Source organism: Triticum dicoccoides, chromosome 1B (assembly GCF_002162155.2).
Source record: "Triticum dicoccoides isolate Atlit2015 ecotype Zavitan chromosome 1B, WEW_v2.0, whole genome shotgun sequence".
NCBI classification, from domain to species: domain Eukaryota; kingdom Viridiplantae; phylum Streptophyta; class Magnoliopsida; order Poales; family Poaceae; genus Triticum; species Triticum dicoccoides.
In genome coordinates this window covers 575,420,638-575,436,064 of record NC_041381.1, presented here as the reverse complement: position 1 = coordinate 575,436,064, position 15,427 = coordinate 575,420,638, and the positions used below count along the sequence as shown (strand labels likewise).

General features: G+C 41.0%; 1 protein-coding gene across 1 annotated transcript; it reads right to left on the bottom strand.

The window, feature by feature from the left end:
- Positions 1 to 13,803: 13,803 nt before the first annotated feature.
- LOC119348859 (peroxidase 1-like) lies at positions 13,804 to 15,255 on the bottom strand. The gene is made up of 3 exons (XM_037616858.1): positions 14,989 to 15,255; positions 14,714 to 14,899; positions 13,804 to 14,628 (listed from the first exon to the last, which is right to left on the bottom strand). The coding sequence occupies exons 1-3, from the start codon at positions 15,196 to 15,198 to the stop codon at positions 14,041 to 14,043; spliced, it is 984 nt and encodes a 327-aa protein (XP_037472755.1). The 5' UTR covers positions 15,199 to 15,255; the 3' UTR covers positions 13,804 to 14,040.
- Positions 15,256 to 15,427: the final 172 nt, after the last annotated feature.

The window sequence follows — 15,427 nt, the reverse complement described above, 5'->3', positions numbered from 1 at the left end:
AAGCAATTGTGCACCAAATTCAATATTTAAACCCAAATATTAAGCTAGAGGTAATACACCTATGGAAGTGTAGGTAAACCCACCATAACAATCATACAGACATTCTAGAACACAAGAAAAATAGTTGCCGAGGCAAGATCCTAAACCCGCCGAGGCAAGAAAAATAGTTGCATCTTATTGCTTGGTCATCTTGTCATCGACCGTCGCGCAAAAAAACCATACACTATTAGGAAATGGCTTATAGGTAAACACAAATTAGTGACGGGTGAGACGTGTCACCCGCCACAGCTAATTTGAAACATAGCAGTGACGGGTACCAAAGCTTACCTGCCACTACTAGTAACAGAGCAGCGGCGGGCAGGAATACGTGCCCGCCACTGGTAGACCGTTTCAGAGCTGGCCGCGTAATGCAACCTAACTGTGGCGAGTAGTAACAAAGGCCTGCCACTGCTTATTTGTACATCAATGGCGAGTGTGACTGTTGCTTGCCATAACTAAATTGTGCTAAGCACTCTTACCAGGCACGAAGGAAGTACATATTATACACTTGTAGTAGTGGCCGGTGCAGTTGCCCGACCGCCAGTGTTGTCCACTTACGTGTTGCGGGCGCCCTGCCGTGCCCGTCACACGTAGACCCACGACCCTGGCTGCAGTTTACTTCCTCCCCACCTGAAAAACCGTTCCAAAATTTGGCATTTCCCCTGCCCCCGCCCCCCCGCCCATCGTGCCCTCCTCCGCCATCATCGGATACCTCGCACCGCCTTCGTACGCCAAACGAGCCACCTCTCTCGTATGGTCAAAGTTATGTTTAGGGAAAATAGATATTTAGCATGGATTAAATTTGAGTAGTGTATCTTACTTTTATTTGTGCTTAGGGTAACTATGAGTAGATTAGGAACATTTTGTAGGTATTGACATGAGTGACAATGTTTTGGCAAAACGTCAATTCATTTCTGTTTCGTCGAATTTCTGGTACCCGTTATGTCCTCTTTTTAGCATAGGTCATGTCGAAATTTTCTTTCATTTTTTAACTAGAATCCATTGTAGTATCATGACGAAAGAAGAAATCAGCCAATGAACCTATCACCAGTAAGGCACCAGGAGAAGATGTGGTGAATGTTTCTACCAGTAGGTGCTTCATGCAAATGTTTAAGCCCGGTGAACCGATGTTACCACAACGCAAGTTGGGTGCGCTAAGCGTTGAAATTCAGCTTCTACACGAAGAAGTAGTAGCTAGGTTAGGAGAGGGTCTTGGATTTGTCGACGAGTACCCTGCTGATAAAATATATCTTGGCTTTGAGACTGTGTCAACGACAATATTTTCTACGTGGAAGTAATCAAGCCGTCTTCAATGAGGCTTTGGTCGCTCTGGCATGCTACAAAAATCCATTACTCTAGAATGACGAAGTTGGCTTCCTTGATCCGTATCTCATGCGTTGGGCCAATGTGGATTCTGATAAAGGCCAACGTCTTTTCACGACTTACCTCCACAAGACCATTCTTCATAGTCCTCGGCACAAGCACAACTTTATCATGCCTTACTTCAAAACGTAAGTTCATTTCTTTATTCTTGCACTACACCTGAGTACTTTGATGTTAATCTCATTATTGTTACATTGTTCAATTGTTCCCCGAGACGGCCGAGCTTATTTCTTCGATTCCAGGAGAGACCCTAAGAAGCCATGGACCGATCTGAAGAAAGTTATCAATGCTGCTCTTTTGATGTGTCATAAGTCCGACCGTAAGAACATGCCACATTCGTAGTACAAATTTAACCCTAGCTTCTGTTGCCGGCCATCAAGAAGACACCCCTAGCTTATATATAGGGATGTACTTTTAGATTTTATTTAAGATAAAAATACATTCAGATTTAGTAAGAGTTTGTTTTACAATGTTGTGCATAACTGCTATTGATCATAGGAGAACACTCGAACGCAAATGTTCGCTCGATGTGTCTGATGCTCGACGCATCATGCACCACCCCTTCGTGGCAGTCCACCCAGCGTGTAGCCTGCATTGTGGAAGACCTCTCTAGATCAGGCGGCCAGCAATACGTTGCGCGGGAAGATTCTCTGTACCATGCCGTTTTCCAAATACATGCTACAGTCAAGTACTAACATTTTCCATTTTATAGGCCAGTCATTAGACACATGTGTTATAGCCTACGGCAGTGAGATAGTGCATAGTATTTGATGTGTCATGTGGACATTAGCTTCTCCCTGAATGTTAAATAGTAAAAAGTTCTGGTCATAATGAAATTTTGCTGTCTTTCCTTATGTATAGAACACTTCACTACAGATAACTGTTCCCTATGTTACATCGTGTAATATTTTCAGAGAAACTTGCTGGCATTCTTTATTATTCTTTAAGGTATTTCATGGCTCCCTTGGGTCAAAACATTCTTCCGGTGTTCCATTACATAATTAATAGAAAACGTATAGAGTGCATATTGTTGGCATACTTATCTTGCCTTCAGAACAAAATTTCTAAGCAAATGAAAATTTTGTGCCTTTTTGTAACTGAGAAGGATCCATCCAGCTTAGAAATACGAGTGGTAAAATATCCCCAGATGTAGCAAATAATGTTTGTTTTCAGTATAAATTCCACATACCATATATGTCTTATGGTTTCTTTGCAATTCCATATGAGTCCGTACAACATTATTTGCCATTCACCCATCCTTTACGTGTTTTTATCTGCAGTAAATTGGTGAAAGAAATGCATGCCATCATTTAATATACCATGGAGTATAATTTCCACATGCCATACTCAAGACTTCTCTGTCATATATGAGGTTATTACCAAAATTTTGATTACTGCAGTTCACAACAGGTATATTACAACTTTGATGATGCTCCACATAAGGGTCAGATATCTGCATATATCTTCATCTCAATACAGTTTTTGTTTGGCGTGCCGTAGATGCCAAGTTCATGTTCTTTGGTGTTATACAGATGTATTATGTTGGTAACCAACACTAAGCTAGATTAGTTGTGCAGACTCCAAGAGTGAAGAGATATGAGTCCTGTTAGAGATCACAGTGGCCTCGGCAGAAAATATCAGATGGTTCCTGAGATGTCAGATAAATTGTTGCCTAACAAAACCCACTGTGTTTCAGTCGGTACACATATTATCATACATTATAAAATGGCCACTGTGTCATCCCGCTGATAATAGTGGTGTGAAGCTGATCATACTTCTGTTGAAGTATGTAGGTACACTGATTTTGTTGAATCCATCACCATATTTTCCCTCTTCTACTACTTCTCTTACAGCAAGCATGATATATAAGACAACCTAGCCACAAGCTTAGCGTGAGTCATATATATACATGTTTTTTACACGATCCATTGATATCAAGCATAGTAGAAAGCCTTATTAGATGCTACTTTCGTGTATCTAGGCATCCTCTCTCTTATTTCAAACTAATGATTCACGCCTCTAGATATGGTCCTAACCTTTTTGAGAAAACAATTGGTAGCCAAGCATGATGGTTTAAGTGTCATAGATGATCCTTTCTCTGCCACTTTACTAGCAGACTTTAATAGAAGGACTACAATTTATGTTGATCTATAAATGATTTATTCTTTATTAAAAAATAATTATATAAGCTAATAGTGATCTTCCTTCTGTTTTTCAGTTCTCAAATTGTTTTGTCAGTTAGCAATCCAAATTAAAGTTATATTCAGCAATAGATAATTGGTTCAATTTTTCAGATCTCAAACGACTTTGTCTGCTGCAAGCTCCATTTGCTGCCATGGCAAAACTGGTAACAAATAGATTTACTTGGCGACTTTTTTAAGATTGTAGATCACTTTGTCTGCTGCAAAGAAAAACTCAATTTGCTGCTGAGGACAAAACTGACAACATATTTATTTACTTGGTCCGAAGAAATCGACCATTGCAGCAGGTTACATGTACGTGGTGATCAGCTTTTGTCTTATCTGGCCTGAATGGATATTTATTATAAGAAACTAACTGATGTAAAACAATGGACACGAAGCTAGCACGTCGATTCCAATCATATTTTCTTATTACTGTGTCGAGTGATACATCCAGCTGGGAAATATGTTGTACTTTAAATTCTTATAACATAGATTAGACTACGTGATGTAATCCTTTTCATGTGATCAAGGGTTTCATCTTATACATATCACCAAATACTACAAAGTTCAATGGTTCTTGAAATTTTGTGCGCTTAAATTCGAACCTGGTCCTTAGCATAAAAATCAGTGAAAACATTTCAGGCAAAAAACTCATATACCATCTATACCAGACAAAATAGTTGCACAACTCAATTAACTTGGACAAGGAAGTTAAGTTAAAAAAAAGGAACTTACACTTGCCGGTATCAAATCTGTGTTAATTAGTTAAGTTGGTTTGTATATGGTTCACTCCAGAATGTATCACTTCAAGGTAACGCTAGCCGGGCAGAACACATGTACATACACTGTCACAATTTTCATTTCTTTAAACTATAAAGCAAAAACACGTGCACATGAATTTTACTTCTTTTGTTGTTGTTCAAATATCAATGAGAAAACAATTACATGTTTTAGAAAAGCTAATTCTAAATTATATTCTCACTTGGCAATAAAGTCATAAAACCTTTAAAATAAAAATGTTATTGAAAACCAAACTAGCCCGTGCAGATGCACGGGTTGCTGACTAGTTGATATAATTGGAATTGCGGAAGCAAATACCAATTTACTAAAAAAAAGAATAATGTCTATTTTTCTGAAGATCCACTATGACAATGACAAAGATTTCTACATATCCGACCAAATCCCCATTCCTTAAAGGAATCTTGGAGATAATGTAACACTTACTCTCAAACTTCTAGAATATTTTACTAAATTCTATGTATTAGAACTTACTGATTCAGAAACATCTACAAATCGAAGGATACTAGAATTATATTAACTGTATTAAGATAACATCACTCTCTAGATGATCATAATTCCAGTTTCCCTCTCATTGATAAATTAAGCATTGGAATTAGTTCCTCACTACAACTTTAATATGCTTCTACATCATTCAGAATCTCGAAAACACCATGGTAACTAGGGCTTGTGTAAATAGTCTGTGGCCTAAAATAAGCATATCCTTCTTCAACATATAATTCTCGAACTATAACTAATACCTAGATAACCAAGGATATAGTTTATGTTGCTAGTACAGCGAATAAATTTGTTGATGGACTGAAATTTTGACAATATCATTATCACTAACAATGGGATCTGCACCATAATCACTTTGCTGACCTTGTCACCTATCCTTTAACAGATAACTGCATATCAGATCAAAATAAACTAGTATAGGGAAAAATAAGAAATCCTAACTTGTGAGCAGTGCAACAATGTTAACATACCAAATCCTGGGGTGTATCCAAGGTCAGCTTTCCTAATTCAGTGTCATGGACCAGCATAGTGGAGTGAAAATCTTCAATAACATCAATCAAGGGAGACTGAGCTTTATTTTTTGCTCAAGAACAACATGTAGGAGGACAGATTGATATAAATTTGTTGCTAAGAACGAAGAACAGTAACTAATGTAAGTTCGAGATTGCAAACTTGGATCTTAGGATAAGAAGCTACATCTCCAAGCCCTGGCGATTTTGCCACCAAAGTTGTTTTGCTGATTGCCGTCGTTGAAGTTCGGTGAGAAGTTTGAGGTAAAAGAACCTGAGACTGGTGGGGAGATGGAAACATGGCACAACTGGCATCTATTTAAATGGCTGTGAAACGACTTTCCCGTGATTTTATGTAATTTCTTTAGGATAATGGTTTTTCATTTCTGAATGTTAGTCCAAGTTGTATAAAGTATAATTTTATATTGTAAAAACCAAAGACCAAAGATTGTAATTTATATTCATAGATATTGCCTTGGAAGGAATATTGTAAATATAGTATTTATGAACTGATAATGTAGTAGAGAGACTTTGTGGAGGGAAATTTAATATAGAACCCCTTGAAAGTTTCAAGAGAAGGAACTAAGAGTTAGGCCTATTCCGTATAGAGGGAGATGTGAAAAAATGTGTGGAAATAGTAAGGTTCTGCGATGAGGTCATATCCAAATAAGATATATATTTTTTCGCAAAAAAAAAGATATATATTAACAGGGAGCCCATTACCTTGTAAAAACCGTCCGCTCCCCTTGGATCTCAAACTAAATCAAATACAACCATACGACCAGATCATAGACCAGAATTCTTCTTCGTCTAATTGGGATGATGGCTGGTAACCAAAGATTCAACCCTAGGTAGTTGTCTTTGTTGTTCTACCCCACTGTTTCCTCGTAGGTTTACCTCGAGAAACTTGTACCAGGCAGGAAATTTGACTCATATGTATCCGCGCTTTTGGTGAGAGAAGTGAAACTGTGGATAAGGAACTTTGGCAAAGAGCTAAAGGCACACATGATAAGGTGACACATAATTGAAACAGTTAGCTTGTAGGTATGATTGCATTTTGCCACAACACAAGTTTTTTTATCATCAATTTGGATATTTAATATATGTTATGAGCATCTGTGTTGATATTGGTATGACTATGCGTTATTTAGTAGTGTCAACATATCAACATATGACTGCAGAATGAGTTTAGATTTGAATAAACTTTATTTGTCAGCTTTAAGATGTGTACAATTATGATACTTTCAATTGAACTATTTTTTTAAGGATTCACAACTGTGTAAGGTATGATAATGGGCTCATTTGTACTCTATATGATTTTCAAATCTAAAACTATTTATTGTATTCGAAAATTTAAGTACTTCGATCAGGAACTTACATTTTTGCCTTACAGAAAATATCAAGATTTTTGAATATGAGTTAAACTTCTGATTTAGACTCTGCACATGAGAGAGAGAGAGAGAGAGAGAGAGAGAGAGAGAAACGACATAATTAAGAAGCTATCAAGTTACTAATTAAGGCATATGGTCAATACGTTAAGAAGCCATGTCAATATGTACAATGGAAATTGATTATCCTCTTTAGTCATGGGAAGTAAAACAATTGCACAAAAAAATAGTATTGAAAGCTCAGGGTGATCAACATGGAAGGTCTCAGATAACTCCACGACTCCTAGAAGGTTTGATAAACTCGGTTGAGAATTCATCCAATCCAAGTGCTTTATATTTAATACAACTTCGCTCACCCGGTGTTTAGAAAAAAGGGTTTGTGATGAGCTTATTTTGAGCAAAGACTTTTCTTCTATTGAAACATTTAGAGAGAAAGTACTTGAACTGGGAGTTCCAAATAGACATATTATCTGATAATATAAGCCTTTAGGGAAGTCATGGAGAGAGAGAGAGACAGAGGGAGAGAGAGCTGCTACATAGCTACTACTGCAAAAATGGTAGCCGCAAAAGGACACCACTCAAGTGTAATCATGAGAGTGCATAGTACATCTATTTATTCGAGTTGGCTAATCTAGATTGGATCGAGAGAAAGCCTTTTCAGAGATTGGATCTATTGTGATCCTCGTATATTTCATGTAAATAAAGATTTAGTGTACAACCATCGCTAAAAAATTGTAATAAATATGCAAAGGAGATATAGGGGTGAACGAAAAGCCCTCAGACAAGCAAGCGCGGTTGTGCGGGGGTGGGGGTGGGGGTACTATATATGTGGGTCATGTAATGAACCCACACAACAAGGTTGGACACATGGGCCAACTGCATGGACTAGTGGTCGTCATGAGTTGGCTTTTGTCTTGTTTCTCATCTTGTCTCCTTGTCTCCTTGATCTGTAACCAACCTAAATTTTCTCTCTCTATATTTTAGCCCTAAACACAATTAAATATATGAGAAAAACATTAAACTTCAGAAGAAATACATGCACTTCTGTTGTAGTACTGAAAAAAAATAAGAAGGGGTTGGGAGCAGCGTTTTGGCTCCCGAGCTCAGCTGCTCTGGATATCTGTACCATTCAGAGCCATGTGGGGATCTGTGCCAAAAGGGATTTCTGAGGAGATACCAGCTCTATACCACCACAAAATACAGGACCTGTACCTGGTATAAAATATGTCTCGTACCTGTCTCTATCGTAAGCCACTTCTCCACCTCCCTCAGCGTCGCTCAACAAGAACGAGCGTGTCTCCCTCCTCTGGCACTGGATCTAGGCCCGGGGTGTATATGTCGTTCCCCTTCTTTCCCGATGGCCTGCCCCCACTCGAATTAGGCTTCCTCCTTCGTCGATTGACTGCTCTATGATGGACTCGAGGACATGCGAGGCTCGCTCGTCATGGCAGAAGGGAGGAGTTCGGGCAGGGTTCTCCATGCGTGGATCCAGCCATATCAGATCCATCACCCTCTTTTCCTCTCATTGGTCCGCCGTCTTGGCCCATTGCGGTGAGGTCGTTGTTCTATCTCAGACCATGCACCCATCCTCTTAACCACTGGATCTCCACGTCCACAACACCGACGCAAGTTCAAGTTTGAACTAGGTTGGTTACATCGAGATGGATTCTATGATATGGTCAAGGAGGTGTGGGATAAACCGGTTGCCGAGCCTACCCCAATACACAAATGGAACAACAAAATGCGTGCATTACGTAAGTTCCTTCGTGGTTGGGCTAGGCACACTGCGGGTATCCTCAAAAAGGAGAAGCTTCGTCTTTCATCCATTATTGATGATTTAGAAGCTTTGGCAGAGATTAGAGCTCTCTCTGACCTCGAATTAGAGATCAAGAGTCAATCGAATGCCAAGTTAGCTCGCATGTTGCGCGAGGAGGAACTCAAGTGGTACCAACATTCAAAATCTCAGTTTATCCTCAAAGGTGATTCGAATACGAGATATTTCCATGGTGTCGCCAATGGTAGACACCGGAAGAAACTTATTCATTCCCTACAACAGGAGGAGGGCATGATTGAAGGGCATGAGCAACTTAAGTCTTATATCACTAGTTATTATAAAAATCTATTCGGGACTCCTCAGGAAGGAAACTTCTCGATGGATGGGTCTCGAACAGATGACATCCCCCAGGTTTCTGATGCGGAAAATAGCCTTCTAACAGCTCCATTTTCTGAGGAGGAAGTTAGAAAGGCAGTTTTCCTAATGGAGCATAACAAAGCACCGGGTCCAGATGGTTTTCCCGCTGAGTTCTACCAGAACTTTTGGGAGGTCATCAAACATGATCTCCTACTCTTGTTTGGCTGCCTTCATGTTGGTCAACTAGAGTTGTTTCGCTTAAACTTCGGTGAAATTATTTTAATACCTAAGGTTAATGAGGCTGAAAGGATACAACAATATCGTCCAATATGCCTCCTTAATGTTAGCTTTAAAATCTTCACTAAGGTAGCGACTATTAGGCTCAATTCGGTTGCTGAACATGTGGTTCGTCCTTCTCAAACTGCTTTTATGCAAGGCAGGAACATCCTAGATGGGGTTGTTGTCCTTCACGAAACAGTTCATGAATTGCATCAAAAAAAACTGAATGGGGTAGTTCTTAAAATTGACTTTGAAAAGGCTTATGACAAAGTCAAGTGGTCTTTTCTTCAACAGACTCTCAGAATGAAAGGATTTTCTGTAGAGTGGCGCGCAATGATCCATAGTTTTGTGGCTGGAGGTAGTGTTGCCATTAAAGTCAATGATGACGTTGGCAACTATTTCCAACCAAAGAAAGGATTGCGACAAGGTGACTCAATATCGCCCATGCTATTCAATATAGTGGCGGATATGTTAGCGGTCATGATTGAGCGTGCCAAGGTTGATGGCCAAATTGATGGGGTAGTGAATCATCTAGTGGATGGTGGTCTTTCTATCCTTCAATATGCCGATGATACGATTCTCTTTATGGATCATGACCTCGAGAAAGCAAGAAATCTGAAATTAATTTTATCAGCATTCGAGCAACTCTCAGGGCTTAAGATAAATTTCCATAAAAGTGAATTGTTTTGTTTTGGCGAGGCTCAAGACGAGGCCCATCTGTATGCTGACCTGTTCGGATGCGGGTTGGGCCAGTTTCCGATCACTTATTTGGGTATACCGATACATTATCGAAGACTCACAAATGCTGAATGGAAACACGTCGAGGAGAGACTACAAAAAAGGCTTAGCAGTTGGAAAGGTAAACTGCTATCTCTGGGTGGGAGGTTGGTCCTCATAAATTCAGTACTAAGTAACATGGTACTGTATATGATTTCCTTCTTCCAATTGCCGAAAGGAGTTTTACATAGATTGGATTACTTCCGATCAAGATTCTTTTGGCAAGGAGATAGCGAGAGAAAGAAATATCGGCTGGCTAAATGGAGTGTGGTTTGCCGTCCCAAGGACCAAGGCGGGTTGGGAATTCATGACCTTGAGGTTAAGAATAGAGCCCTCCTTGGCAAATGGTTATTTAAGTTGTTGACCGAAGATGGTGTATGGCAAACCCTCCTTAGGAGAAAATATGTGGGTTCAAAGGCGATATCCCAGGTATACTGGAAGCCTGGGGACTCTCATTTTTGGGCGGGATTAATGGCAACGAAGAAATATTTCTTCCGCTATGGGTCCTTCTCAATTAAGAATGGCTCGGAAATTAGATTCTGGGAGGATAAGTGGTTAGGTAATGCTACTCTCCGGGAACAATATCCAGCTCTATACAATATTGTACGTCACAAGGGTGATACTATTGCCAAGGTTTTGGAATCATTTCCGCCCAATGTGACGTTCAGAAGGGATTTAATTGGACCTAGACTTCAATCGTGGAACATATTACTTCAACGATTATCCACGGTACAGTTGTCACATGGGTCCGATTTATTTCGTTGGAACCTACATGAGAATGGGCAATTCTCAGTGGAATCTATGTATAGAGCTTTGATCCAGTCTGACGTGCCAGTTGATATTAATAAGAAGATCTGGAAGATGAAGATACCTCTTAAGAATAAAATCTTTGCATGGTATCTTCGTCGCGGAGTCATTCTTACTAAAGATAACCTTATTAAGAGAAATTGGCATGGAAGTACGCAATGTGTATTTTGTCCGCATGATGAGACAATAAAACATTTGTTCTTCCAATGTAAATTGGCTCGTTCTATATGGTCAGTCATCCAAATAGCTTCTGGCTTGTACCCTCCTTGTAGTGTTGCTAATATATTTGGCAATTGGTTACATGGGATTGATCACAAGTTCAGAAGTCTACTTAGGGTGGGAGCGCTTGCCGTGATTTGGTCGCTTTGGTTATGTAGAAATGATAAGATTTTTAATGATAAAAGTACTTCGCTTATGCAGGTTATCTACAGATGTACTAGGACGCTTCGTTTATGGTCCTCTCTACAACGAGTGGAGAATCGAGACCTGTTTACGGAGGTGTGTACACGATTGGAGGTTACGGCGAGGGATACTTTTATCCAACATGGGTGGCAGCATGATCTTAGGATTGGGCCACCGACGGTTTAGGCGCTATACAAATATACTTTCTTTGTATTTCGCCTTCCTTTTTTATTTTTATTTTTCGCTTGTTGTGAGGATATTGTTGGCTGTGTGCATCTCAGTTATGCAGAGGCCGGGTGTTACTTAAACCTTTTAAGTAATAAAGCGCCCCTTTTCGAAAATCTCAGAACGTCTCATCAAATCAGATATGGTAAAGTTAGTTGGTGCTAATCTTGCCTTTTGTTGCACATCTGCTCAATTAGCGTTGCTGTTCTCGTTAAAAGTACAGTGGCTAAGAGTATTTATCAAGACTAGATTTTTTTTTGGGAAAGCCTAACTAGACTTTGTGCATTTTTAGTGTGGTTAATGTGATGTTAAATTGCACCCTACGTCATGTTAATCGAGTATTAGCAATGTGTTCATCAGCAAGTCACCTTATTTTTTGAGGATACAAGCAAGTCACCTTATGTTCGTCTTCAAAATGCTTGTGCAAAAATATACGTTTTTTTTATTGTTTCAATTTTATCCTTGCATCTATTTGACTATTGTGATTGACCGAAAATTTAGTAGCAGGCCTTCTCATGCAAAAGCTCTTTGTGGATTGGATTTTTCTTTTGCGAAAATTTAATGAAGGAATACAGCTGAAATACTCATGCTTTTACCAATCTTAGAGCAGCTCGATGGTATAGATATAGAGAGTAGATGGGCTCGAGAGCCAGATTGAATATCCCGTATACAAAGATCATGTTAGACATCAAATTTAGTATAAGCTCTGTTCCACTAAAACAAGGAAGCCCTACTCTTCTAGTCAAGGATATCAAGGTAAAACCATCGAGAAGGGTGAACAAGAATTCCATTGGGAGGAAAAACTCTGAAAACAAGATATGATAGAGAACCTCTTGCGTCGACAAGAGGTGAGATAATTTTTCACCGAGAGGCAAGGTTGGAGAAAGCGCTAGGCATAAACGAAGAGTTTGGCCTTCTCCTAGCACCTAAGTGGTGCTTAAGCGCCTTAGGCGTAGCCTAGGTGCATGTATAGTTTTGGCTATCAGGGTGTATTTGGGGTAATATATGTATGCGTATCAATATTAAGTTAGAGCATATAAATGCGTAAACTACCATATCTAGCCTTTAGAATATGGACTAGGCCCGTTTGGCCTATCTATCCAATGTATCATGATTTCTCGTTTGAGTAGATAATTTCTTCTTTTGCATGCCTAGAGTTTCTCTTATATCCTAGGCGAGTCGTTTGGTCGTTGCCTAGCACCCAAGGGTGTCTATGCGCCTTTCGGCGTCATCTTTTCCAGCACAACTAAGAGGAGATCTCTTCACACCACACTTGAGATGAAATCCCCTCCCATAAGAATGAGATGCCTTACAAGCTACCACCGGACACTTTTTATTGGAATGTTTTTTTACTTCGACCATCATTGCTCTTGTGGAGGAGGAAAACTAAGGAGGCCTCACATTCCTAGGTCTATAAACGCCTAGAAAAGCGGACGCGAAGTATCAACATATGAGCTCAAATGCACCCTAATGAACAGTATAATCAAAAAAATAGTAAAATTATTCAAAAAAATTCTGAAAAAAATTTCTTATTGACTCCGCGTCTAGGTGTATAAGTTACCTTAGTAAAACCAAATAATCTAAAAACACTTAGGCTCGGTGCATTAACTTCCACGTGGTTTCTTGTTTCTTGACACAAATAAAGGAATCAACCAATAAATAATACTCCCTCCGTTCCTCAATATAAGGTGTATTATTTTTCCAAAAAGTCAAACTTCTCTAAGTTTGACCAAGTTTATAGACAAAAATATCAATATCTAAAGTACCAAATCATTATCACTAGATTCTTCATGAACTATATTTTTACATTTTATATATTTATTATTATAAATCTTTATATATTTTGCTGTAAAGTTTGTCAAACATAGACAACCGTTGACTTTTTGAAAAACTAATACACCTTATATTTAGAAACGGAGGGAGTATAAGGCATGTATGCTTTCAATGACTCGAGACTACCAAACACGATATACAATGGTCAGTCCATTATATGCAATGCTATTAATTAGCAAATAAACATTAAGTTCTCTCGTTTTTTCCTCCCCCTGGTCGCGATGCACAACCTTAAATGACTTACACCTAGACGGAGGCAGTACCTTGGATCTATCGTTCTTCGTGCTTGTGCACTTGGTTTTTACAGATACACAACTAAACATAAAGATACATTTTCTAACAAGAAGAGACCAAATGCACGCCAGTGCCAACAGTCAATGCCGCAAAATTTGATAGTTGCTATCCATCCTGCCCCAAATAACTAAATAAAGATAATCTGACAATAACTCTTCTTTTTACTTGTACATGTGAAACATTATGATATGCTCTGAGGTAAAACAAAAAACACAACAAAACATTTTGTAACAATCTAAAATAAATCAAAGACAAACTTAGACAAAACTAGTAACCGTGACATGAATAATCTCCAGATGACAATGGACGACACGTCGGAGGTGGCAATATCAAAGTGTTCGTCGTGTGTACAAGGAACTAACATGGTTGTAACGAAACAACAAATTAATGAAAGAAAAAGATTTGAGAGAGAAAGGAGCTATAACAATCTTACAGTAATTTAAAAGGAAAAAAGATCGCCACAAATCAAAACAGCCTTGTACTTCGTCGGTGGTTTAATGGTTGACCACGCTGCACTTCTTCCTGATCTCACCTTGGCTTCCGGTGAGCGGGTTGGCGTTGCCCATCTTGATCATGGAGGCGGCGAAGTCAGCGAAGAACTCGTCCTTGAAGGCGCCGGTGGCATGGCGCTGGACGTAGGCGCGGGTGAAGGGGTCGGTGAGGAGGGCGCCGTCGGAGTGGAAGAGGCCCCTCCGCTTGCTCACCAGCTTGAAGTAGTCGGTGTCGAAGGTCTTGAAGCTGCCGGGGTCCATCTCCACGAGGGTGGTGTTGTCGTTGAGGCTGGCACACTTGCTCTTTAGCCGCATCATGTACTGTGGCTCCAGCGTGGGGTCGATGTCGCTGGGGTTCTCCATGCCGGTGAAGTTGTAGAGCCGGTCGGAGAAGGAGAAGCAGTGGGACGTCCCAATCGTGTGCCCGGCGGACAGGACGACGAGGTCCTTGGCGTCGAGGTTCACGGCGGCGAAGAGCTGGGTAAGCACGGTGAAGTTGGAGGTCGGGGGTGGCAGAGCGTCGGTCTCGTTGGAAATGGACACGCTGCCGTCTCGCCGGCCGAGAGGAACTGTCCAGAATGGACCCTTGCTCTGGAGAAACCATGATCGAGCAGCATTAGAATTTGGCTTCCACACGTACCATGTCATTTGCAAAATGGCCTAGTACTCTACTCACCAGCCATACTGCGTCCCTGGCAATGAGGGCGAGGATGTCGGCGCAGGAGACGGTGTCGGGGCAGGCCTTCTCCACCGCGGCCTTCACTCTCTCGACAAACCCGAAGCCTCGCAGCGTCTGGTTCGGCTGCGCGTCCTTCTCCGCCGTCTTGTTGGCCGAGTCCAGCAGAACCGAGCCGTCGCACCCCTGCGTTAATTAATGGCGGTCACTGGTCAGGCCACCGCACACAACAGGGTACAGGCAGGACAGACAACATGCATGCAAAGGTAGCTTACCCTGACGAAGCAGTCGTGGAAGTGCATCCGGAGGAGCGGCCCGGCGAGGCTGGGCGCCAGTGACAGCGCCCTCACCATCTCCTTCCGGACGACGTCCTCCACGCTGGGGCACGTCTCGCCGTAGAACTTCTCGTGCAGCTGCGCCTGCGCGCACGTCGCCGCCACCGCCGCGAGCAGCAGCGTCACCATCGTCGCAGCCCTCGACGCCATCTTGCTTGACTATGCAAGAAACGACGATCGTTAGGTGGCTGGTTGATCAGGAGAAGCTTGAGCTGCTGCTGCTGCTGATGGACTGGCACCGGGGAAATATATAGCGCCGGAGTGTCCCCACGCCTGCATGTGGTGGGCTGTCCTCCGGAGCAGCAGGTAAAATTCCCATGGTTTAATGAGTTGTTCCTTGTTTGCACTCTCCGGAATCTTTGCCGTGGCAGGTACACCG

Excerpts from the sequence above, each read along its gene's own strand:
- LOC119348859 (XM_037616858.1), bottom strand. The coding sequence starts at position 15,198 with ATGGCGTCGAGGGCTGCGACGATGGTGACGCTGCTGCTCGCGGCGGTG. Across the intron at positions 14,900-14,988 it reads TCCACGACTGCTTCGTCAGG|GGGTGCGACGGCTCGGTTCT; the intron begins GTAAGCTACCTT and ends TAATTAACGCAG. Across the intron at positions 14,629-14,713 it reads CCAGGGACGCAGTATGGCTG|AGCAAGGGTCCATTCTGGAC; the intron begins GTGAGTAGAGTA and ends TGGTTTCTCCAG.